Consider the following 24,482-nt stretch of genomic DNA (forward strand, 5'->3'; position numbering starts at 1 on the left):
ATTCACTTATGATACATCTGATATAGGTCAATATCCAAAATACATAAAGAATTCACACAACTTAACAACAAAAAAACAAACAATCCAATTAAAAAACAAGCAGAAGACCTGAACAGATATTTCTCCAAAGAGGAAATATGGATAGCCAATATATATATGAAAAGATGCTCAAGGTCACTATTCACCAGAGAAATGCAAATTAAAACCACATTGAGATATCACTTCTCACCTGTCAGAATGGATTTATTGATTTATCATCAATAAATCAAAGAACAAATGTTGGTGAAGATGCGTAGAATATACTCTCATATACTGTTGGTAGGAATGCAAATTGGTACAGCCACTAGGAAAACAACCTGGAGGTTTCTCAAAAAATTAAAAATGGATATAACTTTTGACTTAGCAATTGAACTTCTGGGAATTTATCCAAAGAAAACAATCTTTCGTAAAGCTCTATGCACCCCTGTGTTCATGGCAGCACAATTTACGATAGCCAAGACATGGAAGCAACCTAAATGTCCATTAACAGATGATTGGATAAAGAAGTTATCATTCATATATATTATGGAATATTACTCATCCATTAAAAAAATGCAATTCTACCATTTGCAATGGCATGGATAGACCTAGAGGTTATTATGCTGAGTGAAATAAGTCAGAAAGAGAAAGATGAATAGCATACGATTTCACTTACATGCAAAATCTAAGGAACAAAAAGAACAAACTAATCAAAAACAGACTCACAATTATAGAGGACTATCTGGTGATGGCTAGACGGGAGTGGAATTGGGGGGATGGGAGAATGGGGTGAAGGGTTAAAGAAGTACAAATTAGCAGTTGATAGATGGTCATGGGGATGGGGAGCATGGCATAGAGAATTCGGTTAGCATTAATGGATTGGCTAGGTGGAGAGCCAGAGGAGAGAAAGAACAGTTGGGGGGATCATTTTATAGGCTATATAAATGTCTAACCAATGTACTATATACTTGAAACTGATAATAAAATAAAATTTTAAAAATGCAACATAAAAAATAAAATTTTAGTTTGTTATGACAACAATAATAACAAAATTCTGAAAGCAACAAACAAATAAGACAAATGAACAGAGACTCATGGACATGGACAACAGTTTAGTGGTTACCAGAGGGAAGTAGAGAGGGGGGAGGTAGATAAGGGTGAAAGGGGTCAAATATATGGTCACCAAAGGCAAATTTTGTGCATAACAATTTTGCTTAATATTCACTACCATTTATTGGACCCTTACTAAGTTATGCCATCCAATAAGATGATTTATTTGGATTAAGCCATTTTTCCCCTCACAAACAACTCTAATGGGGTTGGTGGTGTTATCATTCCTGTTTTATGGATGAAGAATCAAAGGCAAAAAGAAGCCGTGTATCTGAGATTGAAACACTGGCAGTTAGAGTCCAGAACCTAGTCACTCAGCCATGACGTGGGGGTTGCCTCCAGCTTGGCCATGCTGACTAGGGCAGCCCTATGATTTTGGATAAATATTGAACTCTTTTTAAATTTGCTTCTGCTGATCTCTAGTTCTTTCCTTCTGCACCTGTTCCACCAAATCTGGTGACCCATTTTTTTAACTATTGAACTACATGGTATTTTTTTAGTGTCTTCAAGCAGGGTCCAAATTAGGGTAAGGATTAAGAATTTCAGACACATTAGAGCAGACTTAGCATAATCTTGAGAGAAGATGCTAAAGGGTCTAGAAACCATCTCCATGAATAATTACATGAATTTGGGATTATTAGCATGGAGGAGGGAAGCCCTTAGATAAACTAAATGGTAGCTATGTTCAAAGATTTTGAAGTTTTTCATAGGAAAAGAAGATTAAAAATAAGATCAGAGGGGTTGTACTTAGTAAGACTTTTAGCTTAATATAAGAAAGAACTTTGTAATAATCAGGCCTTCTCGATAATGGGGTGGGCTCTCTTGGAACCTAGCTAGTTTCCCTTTCTTGTAGAGACTAGAAGACAAACAGGAACACTGGAACAGGCAGTAAGTTAGTTGCCTGGATGGGCTTCAAGGTCTCTTTTAATTGTAAGATGACTATTTATTCAAATTTATGGTTTAAAGTCAGACGTTAAAGCTGTTCAATTCTTCATTTAATTTTCATGTTACCTATACTGTTTTGTCAGCATTAGACCTTGGGTCTGGGCTAATGCCCAACACATGACATTCTGTGATACCTCAGAGACTTGGTGGGCAGAATGCCTAAGTGTTTGGTAATGTTTCTTCTCTGCAGTGTTTTTTGAGGTCACTGGAAATTGCCAGGAGAAGAGAGAAATAACTGTTTCTCTCTTTACCAAACCTGGTCAGAACAAGCATGAAGTCATGTTGACAGACAATAGGAAGAATTTATAGAAAGTAAAAAGAAAAATGGGTAACATCACTGGAAACAGCGGCGGTTCCCACAGTAAACTGACAGGTGGCTTGTGACCTTGCTCTGCTCCTAGATCCTTCTAGGTCTCCTGGAAGACAACGTGGATCCTCAGAAAAATCTCTCCATCTTTGTCTTGGAAAAAGGCCTCTAGTTTTCAGGAGGGCAATCTTCTCAAAGTGAATTATACATTAGTTCCCCATGTCCTGGCTGGTCTAACAGAACAACCCTGCCTTGACCTAGGATAAGAGGGGAGGCGGACAGAGGAGATAACGACAACTCAGGGGTTGCCTGGGCTCAGCTGCCAACATCATGCTGTCCTGCTGTCCACTCTCTCCTCCCATATCACAACATCTCCCCAACACCACTCTACATTTGTTCTTTTTGATTCATCTTGATAAAGAACCTGACCCAGTTTGGGTCAATAGACCTACCTATTGGTCTATACTCAACTGAAATATTCTACAAATACACACAGGAATTACTCAACCAAAGACACTGTGTAATTTATGCCTTAGTACTTTCAATCGAACCTTTTAAAATGGTATGCTTTAAGGGGGAATGTATTTAGAGATATCCTCCTAATATACTGTCATGAGTACCTTTTTCAATTCGTTAAAGCTCCTGAGAGATACAAAAATATACTGGATATACAATAGATGTGGGGATAGGAAATTATGTTGACTGGTAGCTATCTTTAGGAATGCAGTTGTACTGGAGTAGAAGGAGTTCTGGATTTGCAGCAGGAAGAGCCAGGCTCAAAGGCATGGCCCTTCGCTTGCTACCCAGGGCAGTACTTTCCAAAACGTCTATGGGGAAGGACGTGTTCTGTGGTTTGGTCGGTTGATTTGCATATTTTAATTTTCAATCTGTCACAAATTGATGCTTTTGTAAAATATAAAATATAGAAAAAGTAAAACTTTTTATTATAGGATTCAACAGACATAAAATTAATCTGTCAAATTGCTATAAAATGTATAAAGGCTTGCTCTCAGGTTCTGTATGTATCTGGTTGTGGATGAGCAATAAGCTATTTGTGGAACACTGTTTCAGTAGTGGCCTTAGGGAACTCACCTAGCTTTCCACAGTTTCTCCACTTACTCAGTCTCCGTAGGTAATATGAGGGTTAAGAATAATAATAAAGGTGTGTGATCAACTAAAAAATGCCATCCATTTAAATTATTATCATCCTCATTAACAATAACAGTAGTTGAAAATCACGGCAAGGGGCCAAATACATTTTTTTTTTTTTAATGTGGCACAATCAAGTCAGAATTCCTAGCAGCAGGCAGCACCTTCCCTTGGAGTCGTCAATTTCTCCAAAACAGAATATATGGCTGAGAAGCAGGAAGGGAGAAAGCCACTGAGAGTCAAGAAATGACGGAAAGCTCCCAATGGTGTCCATGTTGCCTCTGGCTCTCTGTCTGGTGATAAGCTGGGTACCCCAGACTTTGATGTTCCCATCCATAGGACCCAGTTAACAGCAGTTACGAGTCTGGGACAAGCATTCAAGGTCCCAGCTCAGACACACCTTTCATGCCAGATTGCCACTTTCTTCTTGCCATGCCAGGGAACAAGGTCAAGCAATGTGCCCTGGAATCATAGTGGGAAATTTCAGCCACCTATTGGGCTCAAGAGGAGTGGTATTTGAACACACACACACACACACACACACACACACACACACTCATAAGACAGTCAGAAACCAGCATGAGAGCGCTCCCTAGATGGTGAGGAGTCACAGTCTTTGCTGTAAATCTGCCCTTGGGGTCCTCTTATCAGATCTCCCAGCAATGCTATTGGAAACAGATTCTGGTGAAATAGGGGGCTACACCAGTCATTGCTAAATATTAGAGGCTCATATGCATCTAACCAGACCACAGTACTTCACTTCCTCCATTGGCAAGAACCAAGGTGCACCTCTCCACCATTCCTATCCCTCTGATGTTCTATCATCTTCCTGCTAGTCTTATCTTTTATTATTTTACATTCAAATGGGCTTTTTTTATATCATAAAAGTGATATATAAAAAATTAAGCAGTATAGAAAGATATGAAACAGTAAAGCAGATTTCTCCTCATTTTCCTGCCATAGGGGTAACTACTATAAATGATTACGCGTATATGCTTTCAAAAAATGTGAAGGCTTATAGAAATATAATATGTGCTAGATATATATGTTACTTTCTCTATTTGATAAATGTGATTGTTCTTGAGTTTGGCAATTGTCAACATTATTTTTTTCTTCCATACTTTTTTTGGCTTTTGGATTTTGGTCTGATTTTACCTTCAAACTTTTTTCCCAGTGGGATGAGCCCTTGCCCTGGTCTTCGCATTCCCTTGTCAAGGTCAAATCCCCAATGTTCCTTCTCCCCCCTCTCCAGCCAAACTCTCCCCTCCAGCCCTCACCCCACCCCCCAATTACCTTTCCAGCCTCTGCATGGTAATGGCCAGCGTTTTGTTCAGCTCGTCTATCATCCTGCAGCCCGAGGGGTGCATGGGAAGGGACCCTGTGGTGGAGGGGAGATGCTGGCCGAGGCTGCCATACTGCAGCTGGTGCTGGATCTGGGACGGCAGGACCGTGTGGTGGTGCTGGGCCCCGCCCTGCTGGCCACTCTTCTGGGCTGCGTAGGATGCCAGGGAGAGATCTGGCCCCCCTACAGGCATACAGATCATGACTTTCTTTGGAGGTAGCGGAGGCGACAGTTTCACTGGCAGACAAGGCAATTTCACAGGGGCACCAGGATCTGCAGCAGAAGGAGGTGAGAGACAGATATGAGTTTTTGGGCATTGGAAGGAACCCAGAAGACTGCACGGGCCCACCTTGGGACAGTGGCCATTGAGGGGCCCTGACATAATATGCATCCACTGAAGACACCAGCAGGGTGAGTGCTACTCAATTAGTTCCCACTATCTCATTTCCTGCCTAAAGTATGCTGGCTCCAAGGGCCCTGAGGGACCCAGGCATTAGTGGCACCTGTCACATGGCTGTCAGGCTGAGGCTCACCAGCAGCAGGAAGGAGGAACAAATGCAATGCACTCTTCTGCTCATGGAAACCTATGGACTTGCAAAGAGATATTTTCTAGGATATGCCATGATATCTACAATTTGGCCACTATAATGTGAACATATCCTTTCTGTTGGCACTTTCTAACAGGCATGTAATTAGAAGCCAGCCCTAGATTTGAGTCTGTTAACAGCTTATCCCTCCAAAGTGACTTTAATGCTGCCAACCTCCATTCCTTCATCTGTCACCTGGGGACAATCACCCCCCTGCAAGGAAGTTTTGTGAGGATTGTTACAGAGACAGCTCAGGTGACCCAGGTGGGAGCGAGGTTTGAGCATGGTGGCCGGGCTGGCCAGCCCACTCATACGGCATCTACAGGGAGCTGTTCAAACTGTAGGGAGGCTCTAACAGGCACTCTGTGGCCTGGTGAAACAGCCACACCCTCAACCTACTGGTTCTATGACAATGGCTTAGAACCACTGAAGCTTCCCAGAGATGCTCCAAATTAAGGGGAGCTTATGGTCATACCATACCTCAGGGAGTCTTCTGGAAATTATCTAGCATTGTGGGGGACATGGCTGAGTCCTACGGGTTGCAGGCTGCCTGGGAGAACATGGCAGTGGGGGAGAGGGAGGGCATCCTGGCATATGTACGAGGCAGGTGAAGCACTCTCGACCTCACACCTGATGCTCACGTTGGGGAGCACTGCACAGTTTGACTCTTGGTCTTTGAGGCCTTAGATTTTTTGCTGTCTGCTTCGAGTACAGACTTCTTCCAGATTAAATACCACAATGTTGTTAAAATGACATTCCTAGAGCACAAGTCCAATCATGTCACTCCTTAGTTTAAAACCCACCAGTGGCCTAGAAATAAAGCCCAACTTCCTGACACATCAGTCAAAGCTTCCATGGTCTGCTGTTCAGTTCATCTCTTCATGTCCACACTTCACCTCTGTGAAGTCTGCTCTCATTCCTCCAATTGGAAATAACCTCACCCATCTTACTTCTGATCAGAGTCTTTCTTACTACTCATACTGCTTTTCTCCTGTAGAATAAGATTCTACATATTTATTCACCCGCAAATTCAGTTTCCACCCTCAGCTAAGTCCTATCAGCTGGCCTTTGTCCCTCCATTCCCCATCAGGGGTGTTGTGATCTTCCCGGCTCCCCACCCTCAGCGATCACCTCTCCTATTTCATAGAGAAACCCGAGGTCAACACTCAAGGCCCCTCTTCCTTTTGGACCAGGCCTTTTTCTCACCATTACCCATTCACATCCATCCTCATTCCTGAACTGCTGAGTTCCCCAAACCATCTGATGTTTCCATACCCCTGGGCCTTTGTTACCTTGCTTTAATTTAGAATATTCTCTGTTTTGTCATCTTAGTCAATTCCTGCTCTTCCTTCAATATCCAGTTCAAAAATGGCCTCTTCTGAAAACTTTCCTTGATCATTATATCACTCCTTCTATTCTGTACCCATTGGACCTACTGTGGGTGTGTGGTATGTCACTATGTCATTAGAGCAAACACACCAGGCTTATTACATGTCAGATGTTGTTCTAAGTGCTTTTCATGTCTAACCAGTTTAATCTTCACAAGCCTGTGACGTAGACATCATTATTATCTTACTTTTACAGATGATGGCACTGGACTCTGAAGACACTGAACTGTGCTTCCTGTTTACAAAGCTGTCTTTCCTGGATAACAAAGACCATGAATAATTTGTCATTATATCTGAACAGCTCACATAGCAAGAAGCTCAAAACATGTTTACGGAATAAGCTGAAACTGTGATGCTCTGGTGTGGGATTGATTCACGTCTTCCCCAGAAAGAGATAGTCTAGGAGGCAGATATGAGCATAAAACAGATCACAGTTTTGGGATCATGCAGCTGTGGGTATATGGGCACTAAACTGCTGCAGAGACACAGAAAAGCCTAATAACTCCAGACGACCTGATAAGGTTTTTCCACAACACCAGAATGTGAGCCAGTCATAACCACAAGGCTCCCTCATGCTCCCCTGAAGGCTCAGCCTGTCGTTCATTGCCATCCCCATGCACAGGACACAAGGTAACCACACTTTATAACAAGTGGTGCTAATCTCAAAGCAGCTGAGATGCAGAAATTTACCACCCTTGTCCCGTCCCTGTTACTGAAGGGTGCACTCCTGTGGATCTTGGAAGGTTTAGCACAAACCTAGCAAATGCGATATGTCTGGAAGTGTTAAAGTTTTTCATCCAGGGACCCTTTATCCACGATTCCCTCATTTGTAGGTCTAGTTGTCTGTCTAAGGCAGGTAGGTAATCATCAGCTTAAACAGGAGAAAGCAGACCAAAGACGACAGCATGGAGCTGTCTGCCCAGGAAGGGAAAGTGATTACATCGGGTTCCACCCATGTTCCTAAGCTCTAACTTCCCGCACACACTCCTCCACAGGATTCCCTGTCACTACTTCCAGAAAAAAACTTATTTGGTTTCACCACTGGCAAAACAGCCAAGTGTATCCCAGGAATCTATCAAAACAGGGAAGGAAGAAGTGATGAGTGGGACCAAATTAGCGGAGACAGTTACTTTTATTGGCCCAGGAAAGACAGGCTGGGACTTTGGAGAACCTTCTTTTCCCCTCTCCTGCCTTAATCTTCCTTCTAGTTTTATTACACATGGTCATAAATGAAATAGGGATAGAAAATGAAAATGAATCATTTAAAATGTTTGGCTCAGGAGATTTGGTAAAAAGAAAGGAAATTAATAAAATGATTAAAATCAGGTAGCATTGTTGGCTTTTAGTAAATTAGCTCTGCACTACCCATCTTTCTCCATAACCTAGCAGGACCTAGGCAGCTCAGATGTCCAGCAACTTGACAGTGCCTATTTTTATATCTTTATGACATCTTAACACCAAGTCATTCCTTATAACAGATCTGGAGGCATGATTTAGAGCTACCTCTACCTGATCTGACATTCTAAATTTCTATCTATCTCCTTATCTTTCTGTGTCTTGCAAACTTCTGCATTTCCTGCTCCCTTGATCACACCAGCCCGGGACCTCATCTCCCCCTATTGTGTGGGTAACAGAATTCCAGCCCTCTCATGAATGCCTGCCTTGTACCAGACATTTCCCTAACGCACAGTCATGCCTGAGGTCCCACGATGGCTCCTTACTCCAGTCAACCCTGGGTCATCCCCGTTCTGCTTTTCAGGTATCCCTGGTCCACTCTGGCCTCTCCCATCAGGCCAGTTTCCACATTGGCTTTCCCAATAACCAGGCTCATTCCCTCTTCAGGGCCTCTGTTTTTTCCACCCACTCCTTGACCAAACCGTCCCTGACTCTGCATGATGATCAAAATCGCATTCGCCCTTCGAAGCACAAAGGAAGACCCAACTTCTCCCTTGCAGCCTTTCCTCCCCTGAACTCTTGCATCACCACTTAATTCTGCATGATTTTGTGCTGGTTCCAGCTGCCTCCTTGTCTTTTCAACCAGCTCCTGGATGGCTCCTCTGACGTGCATATCAGCACTCCCCACGGGGTGCCCTGCCTGGAGCATCAGTGAGGCCCAGCTCTCCATGGCTGAGAGCCCTTGCCACTCCATGATTCTCAGTCTCAGGGGTGCATTAGGATCATACTGATGTGGACCCCTCCACACCCCTCCTCGGGGATCCTATGTGGGGTCATGGAGGTGGGGCGGTGGTGGGGTGGTGCTGGTGGTCCAGCTTTATATTTTTAAAAAGCCATGTTTGAAAATTACTCTTAGCCTCTTACTCTTGTCTTTTGAAAACAAATAAACAAAAATGGCACTAATCCTTAGAGCAGAGTTGTTGGATGACCTGTAGGTCCTTTGATGTTTGCTGGAAGTTTCTATCCCTAGGCTTCACTCTGACCCACTAAGTCAGAATCTCTGGGCCAGGTGTTTGGATGTTAAATGCTTCCCAGGTGCTTGCCATACATGGGGAGTTGAAAGTCACTGATTGAGGGTGCTAAATTGCACTGAGTACGATGCTGCCTGAGGCCGGGATATTCCTGTACTAGATGGCCAGGATGTTTCAGTTTCATCCAGCCCCTGGGCAAATGTCCTTCCTGAGAGGTCACTGGCATGGTCGCCAGGTTCTATTTCTATGCTCCCAACAAGTAAAAAAGTAAAAGACCAATGTGTAGGAAACAAATTTACTGAAAGCTAATTTGCCTAAAATTTATTCACCTAATAAATAGCTTGCCTCAATCTAAAGTTCACAATTCAAGGATTTGTTTATAAACTGATTTGTTTAATGACACTTCCAATTTTATTTTATATTTATAAAAATCATTACCACTGAACATTTCATGACTGATAAAATTTCTTATATACTTGTAGGTGGATCTTTCTATTTTATTTGCTTTAGAGTACTTTTAAGGACATTTTAGACAAGTTTGCCTAAAAAGCCATTTTCAAAATTTTGTCACAAGCAATAAATATTTAATCAAAAGTTTAGCTTTTCCTGTGGAGTTGATTCAATGATTCGAGATTCCATTTGACTCAAGATTCCTCTTGCCTTGCTTATTTTTGGGGTTCCCTATGTGTACTGTATGCATTTGTTAGATGAATGAAGAAATATTCCTATTTAGCGAGGCACCAATATTCCTGTAGTAAGGATGGCAGAATGGGATGAATGAATTGGTATTGTACTGCATGTCACCCACTTTTCCTTTTCAAGACACCAAATTTGTAGGGTAGTGATCCCATCAACCTCATTAGTGGTGTTGGGGAGAGGCAAATTTCTGGGCCTCGCTTTCAGACATTCATATTCAGTAGGTCGACAATGGGGCACAGGGTTCTGCTTTGTAAATAAGGTCCTAGATCACTCTGACCTAAGTGATGACCACACTTTGGGAAAATACCTTTATTTATTACCAGACTAAAAAGCACAAAGTCGTTACCAAAATTTGTCTTACTAAAAATAGAAGGTAAACTGTAAAACTCACACACTCGTTTAGCTCTGTTAGTTTCCACATACTGCTTAATCTCTTTGATGTCTAATTTTTCGATCTGTGAAATGGAGATGAATTAAGATGACACAGGACTTTTGTAAAAATTAAATAGGATAGTATCTGGCACTTGGTTAATAAATAGTAACTATGATGCTTGTTGCTCTTATTATCCTTTCATCATTATGGAACTGCTTCCTCAAGAAGCCCATCTGCTCTCCCCAAGGTTGATGCAGGAGCCTGCCACTGGAGTTTCATGGGCCCTGTGCTTCACTTTGTCATAGCATTTCATATAGAGTCCATTTAATCCATTTCACTTTTCTTGGCTTGTTGCCTTTTTTTTTTTTTTTTTTTTTTTTGGCAGTAGTTGGATGTGGTGCACTAATTAAATCACATTGGCTTTGGCTGTTTCCTCAACTGTTCACTAGCAGGGGCTGGGCCTAGTGCATACTAGGTACTCAATAAACATTTATTCATTTTCCTTCTCACCATGTCTTTAGAGCAGTAGGAAAAGGTAGAACAAAATGACCCATTTCTCCTATGCTAAGGCTCTGCTAATCAAACTGTGGTTTATGAACTAGCAACAGCAGAACTTTTGGGGGGTACGAGAAAAATGCAGATTCCTAAGGCCCGGCCCAGACTTTCTGAATCAGAAAGTACATTTTGACAAGGCCTCAGGGAACTCTCCACAATCAAGTCTAAGAACGCTATCCATTAAGAGCCATTCCTTGGTGAAGAGGCTGATCCCTCCACTGGCAAAATGACAAGAGTCCAGGGCTTTCTGGAGAAGGGATGTGCTTGCTCTCTGAGGGCTGAGCAAGGGCTTCAGGAAGCTTCTGCTGCAGAGTGAGAGTAGAATGACCTGGTGAAATCGGCACTGTTTAGAGCTCAGAAGAGTTGGGGTTTAATCCCAGTTCCAGGACCAAGAAACTCTATTGTTTTGTTGAAGATATTTAGCTTTCCTTAACCTCAGTTTTCTCATCTGTAGAAAGGGAGAAGTAAATGGATTAATGTCTACACAACTTCTATATAAGGTGCTGAGGGGATAAGTAGGCAGAAATCCAGTCTGAGATGCATCCTGGCATGGGCTTGAATTACCCCAGAGGAGAAGGCAGTTTTTGTAACTCATTCCTCCCAAGGGCGCATCTTTATAATTTTACAAAGCCCCTATACCAGATTAGCAGAGGGCCTGAGTATAAAATATCACCCAGTACAGTCTTTAATATGTAATAAGAATTCCACAGATGAAGTCTTAATTGATTCTGAAAAAGATACTACTACATTCTCTGCCTCCCCCATAGGAGTTGTGAGACAAGATAATGTGGGCATGCTTTATAAATTGCAAAGCACTATATATATTTGCAGCATTACGGGACTCTTGCCACACCTGTAAGAGTCCACCTTGCCCGATGCTTTACAGACTGGAGTGGGAAGTTGGAAGCCAAGAAGGCAACAGAGAGTGCAGTGGTCTTATTATAATAGGTAGATGGAAAAAAACAGGTGAAAGAGAATCAAGTAGTGGAGCAAAGGTGTTTCCAAAAGACCATCTTCACCCTTTTCCATGTTTGTAACAAAGCACTACAAGAAAAAAAAAAAAAGTTTGCCTGAGTCTCAGTGTGTCGTTGCATCAGTACTGAGAGCTGGTGGAAAAGAATGCAGATCTGGGGGTAAGAAAGCCTGAATTCTCTCCTATTAATTAACTGGGTAGACTAACCATTTTTTGGGACCCAAGTTCTTTTAACTCTAAAACTCCAGGGATAAAAATGCCTTCAATACCTTGATAGCACCTTACTGAATAAAATACTTGGCATGTCTCTGCTACATGACCTTTACGGATTGTTGGAGGACTCACTCTACTTCTTGTATTTATTATGATGATAGCGGCTGGTCCTGCTGGGGCACACATAAAGCTCTCTGCTTGCTGACTTAGAAATGGATGAGTCTTCTGCAGCCAGACTGATCAAGATGCAGTATATTCATAAAAATGTCTCTGTTGATGGAGTGGGAAAAGTAAAAATGACCAGTTCCAGAGAATAAGGAAAATAAACCCAAACTCTGAGCATCGCAGAGCCATAAAACCCGAGAGAGCTGTATTTCTAAACATGACACAGCTCTGGCTTATGATTTCAGACAAGGAAATGAAAACCTCATATTACTTTTGTGCCATAGGATGGTAAAACGACTCTGGACTAAATGATTATACCCCTAGTCTCTTTTCTCACCTGTATTAATACCTGCTGTAGAAGCCATTTGTACCTGCTGATATAACAGAAGTACTTGTTAATAACAGTAGTACTTAATGTCTTAATGAACAAAGGCGTTATAGGAATTTCTCAGTCATTTGTCACCTGGTTACAGTGGGTTAGAATCTCTGATGTCCTTTCATAGCTACAGACATTCCACCCAAAGACTGAAAGGGCCAAAAAGAAGTGTCTTTTGAACTTAAATATGAGTCCACTGTCACTGAACTACTGAATCAGACTCCCGTGGCTGTAAGAAAGGCACTCAGAGCTCCATCAATTCCTTCAGGCCATCATGGGGATTCTGTGGGAATCTGATGATTTTTACTTTGGTCAAATGCCTGCAAAGGCAAACCGTGTTGACTGACCCCTTGTGGTGGGAGGGAGGGTGTGGAGGGAAACGAGAGTAACAAATTATATGTGCTAAATGCCCTAAGCCTGGCTTGCTCTCCCAAGCCTCTCCAACAAAGGGAGGCTGCAGCAAACACCTGGCATTTCTGGAGAATATATCGTGAGACCTTCCAGAATCCCGAAATTGAGGGCTCTTAGAGCATATTAAGCATCAGCACCAGCAACTGACTTTGGTTCAGAGCCACTTCCCACAAAGAAACGTTTTTGTTTTTAAATGGACCCCTCCCAAGCCCATCTGGGAGAATGGCAAGTGGAGGAGCACATGCCTCCCTGAGAAGAGGCTGGGCAGTGAATGGGGTCACTCACTAGCTGACTCACTTGTGCAAGTAATTCAATTAGATTTTTTAAAGTAAAACACATTATTCATTGTCAGGAAATTGCTCTCAAAGAGTCAAAACCGTGGATGTTCCTATAATCACGAGAACAAACATCTGTCGAAAACATGAATATTTTGTTAGAAATTATACATCACCTTTTAAAAAACATATTATACTCTGCTTATTTTGCAGTGGTGACTAGTGTTCTTGCCTCCCAGGGAGACTGAGTGAGGAGAGTGCCATTCAGCTGATAACAGCTGTTAAACTGAGCCTTCTGCGAGGCAGGCGTAAAGGAAGGCGAGAAGGTCCAGAGATGGAGCATAGATCCAACAGTGCTTACTGGGAGGGCTTCTGTCTGTAAATATGCAGGCAAAAAGGAGGGAGAATCAAATCAAGACCACAAGTCCTGAAGAGAAGCGTAAATATGTTCATCTGGTCTCAGAACCCTAGAACCAGCGGAATGTATCTATAAAGTTTGAAAACAATAAATTTAGATCATATAAATGAAATACTACACTGAGCAGATGGAACTGTTATGAGGTAAAATATTCATGGTGAAGGTACAGAGAAGTTCAAGTTAGATACATTAATACTATAAAGGAAAAATAAGAATAGCTTGCATCTGTTTATCTGATACACAATATTTAGTCATTGGTAGAGGATGTACTCGGATTTCTTGCATTTTATAGTGATGGTGGTGGCTGGTCTAACTGTCTGCAGTTGGCATCTACAAGGTCATCTCATTTCCCCCTGAAATTTCCAGTGTGCTCCCTGACACCTCAGGCTGTACCCCAAGTCTGACCGATGGGCGGTTGTCATGTTGTAATTGGTACTCTTATAAGAGGTTGCTTTTCCATCTAGGTTATCATGTTTCCTTCAAATACTACAGAAAATAAGAGAATTAGATTTCACATATGGCAAAACTCAGAGCCATAAAATGAGTATCCTGCCATAAATTCGCTGCAGATGATCATCCAGCTTTTCCTTCCATGCCTCAGTGACAGAGGCTTCTCTCTCTCACAAGCCCTCTTGTTCTGCTCCTAAGGACAGCAGAGAACAGGGAAGACTAAATCTCTGCCCTCAGGAAACTTAAACAATGTTCCAAGGGGAAGAACCCAGGGCAGCAGCTTGGTGCCTTTCACAATCTCAGATTGATGTTAGACACCCTCAGTTCCATTTACACATCTAGTTGTAAATCCACCCATCAGCATTATCATTTATCTTATCCGCAGGAACATCACGGAGATAGGCTTGCATAAAATCACGTGATCATTGCTAAAAGTCTGCAAAAGATGCCAGCATCTTCTTCCAAAGCCACATTATTCATCACGGCATTCAGAGCTCTCCACAGCTTTGCTTCTACCCACTTCTGACATGATCTTTCATTAACTTTCCAACACGAATTCCACGTCCCTTCCACGCTGGGCTATTTGCTAACATACTATGCCTCATACTCCTGTGCCTCTGTGTACTCTGCTTTTCATTTCACAGCAACCTTCTCTCCCAAACCTACCCATCAAAATTTTAATCATCTTTAAGGCCTGCCCTGAATACATTCTTCTTTATGACCTTTTTCTAATTCTTCCAAAACTATTTGATCTCTTACTATTTGAATTTCTTTAGAGCCATATTTACACATCTTCATATTAAAATTTTTCTGTAGTATACAACTGCCTACAACCGCTATAGCTAAAGAGAAAACATCTTTGTAAATTATGTCAGGTCTGGCAAGCACCTTGCACATTGTGGACACTTAAAACATAAGTGCCATTCGACTTTACAAAGGAAGGAAATCCTGCCATGTGCTATTATATGGATGAATCTCGAGGACATTATATGAAGAGACATAAGCCAGTCACAAACAGACAAAATACTGTATGACTCAACTTACAAAGGGTACCTAAGTACTCAAATTCATAGAAATAAGAATGAAAATGATAGCTACCTGGGATGTAAGGAAGAAGAAAAAGTGAAGTGTTTAATAGGTATAGAGTTTCAATTTTGCAAAGTGAAAAAGTTCTGGAAATCCATTGCACAATAATGTGAATATACTTAATATTATTGAACTGTACACTTAAAAAAGTTAAAATGGTAAATTTTATATGTTTTCATCACAATAAAAAAAGGACCAAGTGAACTAAATCTCCAATATAATATTGCTATTTAAAAAAAGGCATTTTGCTGCAATCTTCACCTTAATCATAGAATGAAGAACAGAAAGCACCCTATAACAATATTTTAATCTATAGTCCTTCTATGCACTGAGAAAAGAGTTTGCACATTTTGAGAGGAGAAAACCAAGACCGAAAAAATATGGAGAAACAAATACTAAAAAGTAAATTCATGTAAATTTCCCATTCCTTCAAGGTATCAGTTATCAAGAAAGTGTGAACCTTAAACCTCTTCATGAGACTTCTGGGATACAATTCATTACCATTTAAAAGCACAGATGAGGTCCAAGGTCACAGTGGTCTAAGCATCAAGTTTTTTTTGCATTGTCAGAGTAAAAACTGGGAGGGGAAGGCAAAGCCAGTGGCAAAAGTAATTAGATGATTTTGTAAGGTTGGAGAGGAGGCTGAAAGAGAACAAGGTGAGTAGGTGGGATATCAGGAAAAATGAGGACAGAATCAGAGAGCAACAGAAAAACAAAATAAAATTACATATCAGAATGTAATTGTAGACAGTGTCCATGGCACTAGAGAGACAGCTATAAATAGGAATGTTGGTTTTGACTTGATAAGCACGGGATAGAGGATTCTCATTAGATATGTATCGGAGCTAAAAAATACCACAGGGAATAGATGATATTTGTTGGGTAAATTTGTAGTTGCAAATAAGTTTGTAACATTGCAACTAGCAATCGATCAAGTTCTGATAATGCAGTAAGTTTCCTTGTATTGGGTTTCTAAAGATAGTGCAAATAAGCCCTGGGCAGATTTACACAACAGGAGGACTTGTTTTTAAGGATCAGCAACAGTGTCTGTCCTCCTTCCCTCCCTCCCTCCCTCCCTCCCTCCCTCCCTCCCTCCCTCCCTCCCTCCTTCCCTCCTTCCCTCCTTCCCTCCTTCCCTCCTTCCCTCCTTCCCTCCTCCCTCCTTCCTTCCTTCCTTCCTTCCTTCCTTCCTTCCTTCCTTCCTTCCTTCCTTCCTTCCCTCCTTCCTTCCTTCCTTCCTTCCTTCCTTTTTTGGCTGAAATGTGGCTTCCAATGTGATTTGCCCCATTCTTGATTCTTACAGACCGTCTCCTTATACCACATTCTTTGAAACTCAATCCACCTGCATTCAGGTCCTTCTCTTTATAATTAAGTTCCCTCTGAACATTACTTAGTTTGGAAAGACTGGATAATTTTTTGTATTAAGCAGATTATAACATATGAAGCAAAAAAAAAAAAAAAACTCAAAGAAAGCCAATGATTTTATTTTTACAAATTTTAAGAAAAGGTATCTTGGAGGAGATGGTATAAACTAATGGTTATAAGTGAGGACTCTGGAGTCCAACAAAATGGGTCCAGTTCACCTCTGCCACTTTCTAGCTATGTAAGCATGGCCAAGTCATTCAACTTCTCTAAACACCATTTTCCTCCTCTCGAAAAAGGATAGAATGACAATAGTATCACCTCACAGGACTAAATAGCATATCATAAAGTTCTCAAAAAATGGCAACTGCCATTATTAATACCCAAGTGTGAACGTCAGACTGTGAAGGCCAGCTATCACATAGGTTTTTTATCTTTCATTCAAATGGCACTTGTGGGGTACCTAGTCACAGGTACTTTATGCAGAAGCCACAGATTATTCATGCATTGACATTTAATTTCAGGAGCCAAGGTGACTGGAGAAGTAACTGATGAAGACCTACAAAGGAAGGAAACAGTGTTTTTTTTCCTTTGAATTTTCTTCTTCTTTTTCTTTTTCTTTTTCTTTTTTTCCTCAGTCATTCTTTCCTCTAGGGTTAGCCATCATTCCAAGCAGGATTTATTTAGAGAATTATTCATCTCAGATAATATTCATTATGCAACCAGCTCTGCTGGGCACTGTACTTCCAGAATGGAAGAGAATTTGATGCCCAACACCTCCTGAGCCTGTATTACCTGCTACTATGTATGCTGATGTGGAATGAGATAAGATAGAAGAGATTCTGTGGGAGAAAAATAAAAATAGTTTGGGAGAGCAGGGGGGCTTCTCTTTACCTGGCTCAGGAACAGAAAAAAATTTGTGAGACAGAGAAAGCCTCCAAGTTAAGTATGGCTTTCCTGATAAAGTTGTGGCAAATAGCAGAGCAGAGATACTTCTGCTTCTTTTTTCCTGATCCTGTACCTGGAAGTAACCCCAGTGCAGACTCACGCTTCCTCCAGCATTCCACCAGGCCGTCAACCACCGGCACTCTCTGTTAATCACTCTTGATGTCTTTCGAATTGCCCCATCAACAGAACTACAGATATTGAGAACATGGTGAAAATCTTAAGTCTCAATTTAGAGTTCTAGAATTCTTAGTTTATTAATTCCTTCTGACACGGCCCAGATGTCTCTAGAGTAATCAGTAACAGAACAGGGTTAATGTAGCTGCCTCATGGTGATCTACATTCATTATGACTGATTACTCACTTACAAAAATTAAGCAAGCCTAATTGAGTTTAAACCCTCCAAAATAATGCTAGACTCGCAGCCCATACACTGCTGCACCTGTTTTGTCTTCATATTTAAGAGGCTATGAGGTACGATATGGTAAGGATTGAGTAGCTTTAATGTATTTTGATCCATTTGATCCAAGCTATACAAAGGTGAGGCTTATAGATAATATACAAAGTCCATTCTCCTCAGGAAAGGACAAAGGAAGCCAGAGAGGTTGGGCTAATTTAGACATTTTTAGTCCCTCAAATTTCAAGAGTCCTGTGGTTACCAAGCTACCAAAGTTCAGGGCTCAGAGCTGAACCTATGAATGAATGGTGCCTTCATTAATTAAATAACTAGATAAATTAGAGGTATTGTTGGCTAAGAAATTCTGTCAATTATTCTTTTAAAATGTCTTTCCATTGTTCTGTTCTCTCTCTTACCTCTGCAATCAGCGAGATGCTTGTTAGCTCATATTTCAACAACTGGAGTAGCCTCTTAAATGGTCTCAAAGTGTTCAATTTAAATCAACTGGTGATTTTGGAGAAAGAAACATAAGGCTAGCCTTAGTGGCTTCTCTGTTAGGCCTTCAATCTTCTCTTCTTTCTGTTCATTCTACACAGTGACCCAGGGAAAGCTTCTAAAGGCTAGTTTTCATTGTATCACTTGCCTGCTCAAAAACCTCTATAGGCTTTCCATTGCCGCGGGAATACAATCTAAATCCTCATATGCCTTATCTAGTGACCATCCTCCTCAATACAGCTGGAGATGGACCCTCCTGGTTTAGGCACCTTGTCACTGACTCGGACATTGCCACCTCTGAGTCTTTGTCTAGGGTCTTCTTTCCTGAAACGTTCTTCCCTCATTCTCTATAGATGCCTTTCGTGCTTTAAGGGTCAGCTCAAGCCTCCACCTTCTCAAATAACTTTTATCGGACTGCACTGAATTACAAGCATCACTCTTGATGGTAATTGGTAATCCTTTGCCACTCTATTTTTTATATAAATAGTTGACTCTTGAATGACACAGGTTTGAACTGTGCAGGATCGCTTATATGCAGAATACCTGTACTGTTTCCGATCCGCAGTTGGGAATCTGAGGATGCAGAGGGCTATAAACATTGTTCTACATCATTTGACATAGGAGCCTTGAGTGAGAATCCTTGGATTTTGGTATCCATGTCAGTTCTGAAACCAAACTCCACAAATATTGAGGAATGACTTAAGTTTTTAGGGAGTTAAAAGTGGATTTGCAGAGGGTATTTGCACCCCTAATCTCTATATTGTTCAAGGGCCCACTGTATACCCACTGTATATATGAATTAGCAATTCTAATTCTAGAAGCCAATTAGAGAAAGCTCAGAGATGCTTGTAAAGATACATGTATGCTGCTGAGGATGTTTGCCAGAAGGGATGAAGAGCCCATAAGAGGTCAATCAGGTAAATCCTAATCTACACCAAGCAGCTTACAAAATCATGGTGTGGAATATTCATTAACATGAGAATCAGTTCACAGGATATTTCTGAGTGCACAAAACAGATGATAAATGACCATGCACAGCAGTATTTGATTTTCAATGGATGGATGGATGGATGGATAGATAGATAGATAGATAGATAGATAAATAGATGGATGGATGGACAGTGGTGCTCTCTTAGAGGGAGGCTTATGAAGGCGTATTCTCCGTTGTGGTTTTCTATGCATTTAAATTTGGGGGCACTGAAGTAAAGTGTTATTAATGTGTTGAATGGTTCATTTAAATAGAAATTTGCTTCTCTGAACCACAAGCATCTGACTTGGATGGACACACACATTGACAGGGTACTCTGACACAATCCTACGTTTAAACTGGACTCTAATAAAGCTCGGCACCACGTGAGGGGCATCCTGATATCCTGGAACAAAACTCACTGAACTAGGAGTTGGAAAACACAGGGTCTGATCATGGCTCTACTGCAGAATCCCTTCCAGCCCTGGAAAAGTTATTTTTCTTGAACATCAGTTTTTCTACGATAAAATAAGTGAATCTTCTTCCCAACCTCTATCTCCATTCCATCTTATAAAAATGCACAGCGATCAATAGAAACTGTAAAAATACCAAAGACACTATAGAAAGGTAATCAGCATCGAGAAAGATTACTATCAAGGTTGGAGAAACGACCCTCTGAAATCTTGAATGTCTGATGCACCACAACCTTAAATCACAAATTCATGTACTAATATGCAGGGAAGTGCAATTTTATGGATGCCCAGTTTAATAGCTGGATACATTCGTTAAGCAATGCTTTAAAAATAAAAATACAAAAGTAATTTATGACAACGTTTTTAAGTTTATTCTCCTTATAAAAGCATTTCCCAAAATACTTTGAAGATTATTGTCTTTGCTTTTTTTTTATTTTTAAGAGGACAGTACAGACACAAATTTTAATAGAAGAAAATGCTGGGCTTCAGATCAAAAATTTAAAGCTTTGACAAACTGATTATGAAAGGAACCACTCTTTATCTTTGCAAAGATTTTGACATTACACCTAATTCACTCAGATGGGCAAATAATCTTGAAGTAGCATGTAAATACCAATGTATCACATTTACAGATACATGCAACTGAAGGCTCTTGGCTTATGACTGGTGGGTGTATATCAAATGCTTCTTGACACAAACACACAAACCCAGGCCGTGACTGCATGTACCAAGACACACACAGAAACACCCACGTGTCCCACAGAGCGACCTTGCCAAAGTGATACATCAGGCTTCAGGTTAAAAAAAAAGAGAGAGAGAGAAGAGACTATCCCTTGAAGGGAAGGGAGAACGATATGTCCCCAGAGACTTCTTGACTCACCTGTTAAGTGGTTGGCAATCCTGGCAGTGGGTTTGGGAGGCAGGGCAGGGGGTTGCTTGAGAAGGGACAGCTGCTTCACTGGGGTCTCCTCATGGTCTCCAGAGAAAGCAGCAGGTTTTTTGGGGGGCAGTAGCAGGACTGGTTTGGCTGAAGGATCTTGGGACAGGAGGACTCCAGATTCACTGGCAGAGGGACTCTCTTCAGACACTGAGGGGACAACCACATGACACACAGGAGACATTACACAAATGCAGTGCAGGTGCGGCTGACGGGAGCACACAGGACAGGGATGTGGGTTAGCAACACAGCAGAGCACCGACTGTTCCAGGTTGTCACGTATGTGTGAAGACTCAAAGAGAAGACACCAGAAATCCAATAAAGTGGGGATTGGGGCGGGGCACAGTAAGGAGGCAGAGGCAGAAGAAGGAGAGGTGGAAGGAGCGAGAGGGAGAAAAAGGAAGAGGACATTTTCTCAAAACTACCCAAAGCTTTACCACTTCAATCTTGGCCTTTATAAGACGAATTTATCGGGTGTTCTAAAATGTGACTCATGGGACCACAGCAATAATCAACAGATGGCAGGTGTAGCAGATCAGGGACAAAGAGCCCCCTCTGACCCCAACTGGCACCAAACACCAGCACTTTCTTTTGGGTCTGTTTGTCCTTTGCTGAGGAGGAAGAGAAGGCAGATTCTTGTCTTTGCCTGCTGGGTCTTCTGTATCTCTGCTCCCAGGGACACCAGGCAATGAAGACAGCCTAGAGGCTGACACCAGGAGGGCCACCCCATACTCCTGGGGTAGCCGCTCCTCAGGTTCTGGAGCCATCTGAGCTAGGCAGCAGCATCCGGTGGGCGCCCTGCAGTTTCAGGGGCACCTTCCTACCCCTGCAGCTCTTATTGACCTTGACAAAGTGGAGGACGTTCCAAGTCAATACCTTTTTGTCTTCCCCCTCCTCTCTCCTCTTACTTGCCAGAATTATGATTTTCTTGTTTCAGTTAACCCCATTTCTCTTTGCATTGGGCCTAACTGTTCCTTTCCCTCATGGGGGACCCCAACTGGCTCCAGCGAAGAGCTATCCTAGATGGCAGCACAGACCTCCCTGCTATGCGGGCCATCTGGCCGATGGCAGACTGAAACTGTGACTTCACTGGGATGACAGATCTCAATATACCAATCAAATCCATTTGATTCAATGTCACGAGGAAGGATGGATAAAAAACACAATTCACTACATTACTTGGAAAAATCTCTGCAGTTTGTGGGGTAGAGGGGTGTAACTCAGCTGCATCTCCTTCCTCCCATTGCTGCTACAATAAGAATCTCTAGAAATGACTCTTCCTGCCCTCTTATTCCTCTCTGATCTGGGTAGCAGTATTCCTTGCAGTATCCTGATTAAAGTTCTGCGAATAATCCTCACGAGTGCTAAATTCTCCCCCTGTCTCCAGGGACACTTATTATCAGTGTTGGCCACACTGATGGAGCAATGACTCACCCGGACCCAAAGGGAAGCCTGGGAATTGACTGTGTGAAACATCACCCCATTCTCCCCCCTGAGCTCTGCTGATGTAGACTTTACACCTGGTGTGGAGAAAGGATGTGGCCTTTCTATACAGATCAGATATTCCCAGAGGTCCCTTTCCCCAGGCTTGTCTCCCTGGCAACAAGGTCCAGCCCTTCATGCTGTGGGAGGGTCCCATCTTCAGGCTAATAAGGATCATTTTGCAAACCTCCTGCGGGGACGACTATTGGCCACTCACGGGGCTTTGGACCAAAGAGGTCGTAATAGTCAGATGTTATCAAAATCATCTGTTGGTGAGATACAAGTTAACTAGCAAATTGTACACAATTTAATAGCCAATGAACACATTAATTATCTAAAGTAAATTGAAATAATTTGCTAAATTGATACAACCATTAACTGGTATACTGGCTCTAGAATTAAAGGGCATGCCGGGGCCTTACGAACAGGTGATTAGATAGGTACCATATAAAAGCATAGGATTCTTTAGCTTGATTTTAATAGAAAGAAGTGTTAGAAAGCAGAACAATGACATTTCAAATTATCAACATTACAAAAACGGCATATCTTCTTTTAAAGAGATTAAAGTCATAAAAATGTTTTTAAAAACTATAGAACAATAACTGTAAATATCCTCCATGTTTTATACTCATTATGTACCAGTTGGTCCATACTGTCCCCATTTCTAGAAGATTCCTATGCTCAGGATTACATTAGAACTCCAAGTCTAGTCAGGGCAAATATCCCTAACACCACATGCTGGGCACCTGTGATTCAACTCTGTCAGGGGTATTACCTGTCCCATCCATGATGTCTGAAGGTTGGAGCACCTCATATGAGCAGGGATCCCTGGGCATCGGGACTGGCTCCATTTCGGACAGGGCAGGCAGAGACAGCTGGCTGGCGCTCAGGGACTGTCCATTTTCCAGGGAGTCATCTTCATTTGATATGGAGAGCTCCCCATCTGTCAGAGGGAGAAGGAGAGTGCAGAGTTAGACAATGCCTGCCTCCCAGGGAAGGGTGACATTTATAGCCTGCTAACTGAGTTAAGGTGTTTTTGAAAAAGCTTTACCAAGGTCAGGACTTAAAGTCGACGCTTGTTCTTTTGCTTTTAAAACATTTATTTTTAGAGGTATAACATCTAACCACCAGTTTCCCATGACCTTTAGAAAGTTATCTGTTTTCTCTTCATCTCTCTAACTGTAATCTGTCTTTATATTTTTTTAATGAAAGTGAATTAAAATTAATTTTTCTTCATCATTTTTGAAAAGTTGGGAAAACTGAGCAGGACTCAGAGGTTGGAAAACCAAGATTAGAAATTCCTACTTTGAGTAAAGGATGCCGTATCACTTAACGAGCGCCAGGACAACGGTATTCCAAGGTCATAGGAAAATAATCATCCTGTTCTCCCTTTACCTCTGCCCAAATCCCAGCTGAAGGGCTGCAGCAGCCCCAGGAGGCTGAGAAGTGCCCAGCAGCAATCACTCCACCACGTGGGTGGCAGATTCTGATCTTGCTTAAAGCTCAGCAAAGCAAGGGGGCAGCTAGTTAACACCATGATGGAGGATCAAAGGCTCCTGCACAATGGCCATTTGTCAAATCAAAATCTCCCAGTGTGATTTCATCTTAGCCCAGGGGAGTCCTAGATAAGTAGACATTAAGGTCAAATTAATTTTTAAAGAGGACTTAAAGCTGTTCTAGTCAAATGAGTAAATACCTAGATGAAAGACTAAGTGATGCTTAGTCAGAAATACAGAAACCAGAAAAAAAATTACCTGCTTTAAAACTGGAAGAAAGATGATTTACTTGGAAAAATGGCTCCAAGCTTAATCTTGAATAAATAATCCTTTCTTTTTGCTATGCTCCTCCCAAGGTTTTAATATTATACATAATGATATATGGTGCCAACTAATCCTCTGCCAGCCCCCTTCCCCCCAGTTAGAACTGGCTTGATGAAACGTATGTTCAACAAAGTAAGCTACAAATGAACAGGTTTAGGTAGCATATGGTTCAAGGACATATGATATTTGACCTGAGCCTTCTATAAACATAGAAAAAATATAACGAATACCAAAAATCATCTGAAGCACAGACACGTGAAGATTGCATATTTTCTCCCTTTTTTTTTTCATTTGGCCTTTTTGTATGCCCCAAATGGTAGCAGGACTTATTATAATCG

The 24,482-nt window shown here is 41.7% G+C and overlaps 1 protein-coding gene across 11 annotated transcripts in view; it reads right to left on the reverse strand.

Annotated features, from left to right (window-relative positions):
- PHACTR1 (phosphatase and actin regulator 1) overlaps positions 1–24,482 on the reverse strand; it is a 537,206-nt gene that overhangs the window by 62,324 nt on the left and 450,400 nt on the right. For 7 of the 11 annotated variants that reach the window (XM_036237037.1, XM_036237042.1, XM_016123253.2 and 4 more), the window contains 3 exons: positions 23,100–23,267; positions 20,786–20,992; positions 4,823–5,144 (listed from right to left, as the gene is read on the reverse strand). In XM_036237037.1, coding sequence (XP_036092930.1) covers positions 4,823–5,144; positions 20,786–20,992; positions 23,100–23,267 — 697 coding nt within the window. The remainder of the gene's footprint in view (positions 1–4,822; positions 5,145–20,785; positions 20,993–23,099; positions 23,268–24,482) is intronic. The other 4 variants (XM_016123257.2, XM_016123258.2, XM_036237064.1 and 1 more) reach the window with 1 other exon arrangement.

The sequence above is a fragment of the Rousettus aegyptiacus genome, unplaced genomic scaffold (assembly GCF_014176215.1).
Source record: "Rousettus aegyptiacus isolate mRouAeg1 unplaced genomic scaffold, mRouAeg1.p scaffold_m13_p_1, whole genome shotgun sequence".
In the NCBI taxonomy this organism is placed as follows: Eukaryota; Metazoa; Chordata; class Mammalia; order Chiroptera; family Pteropodidae; genus Rousettus; species Rousettus aegyptiacus.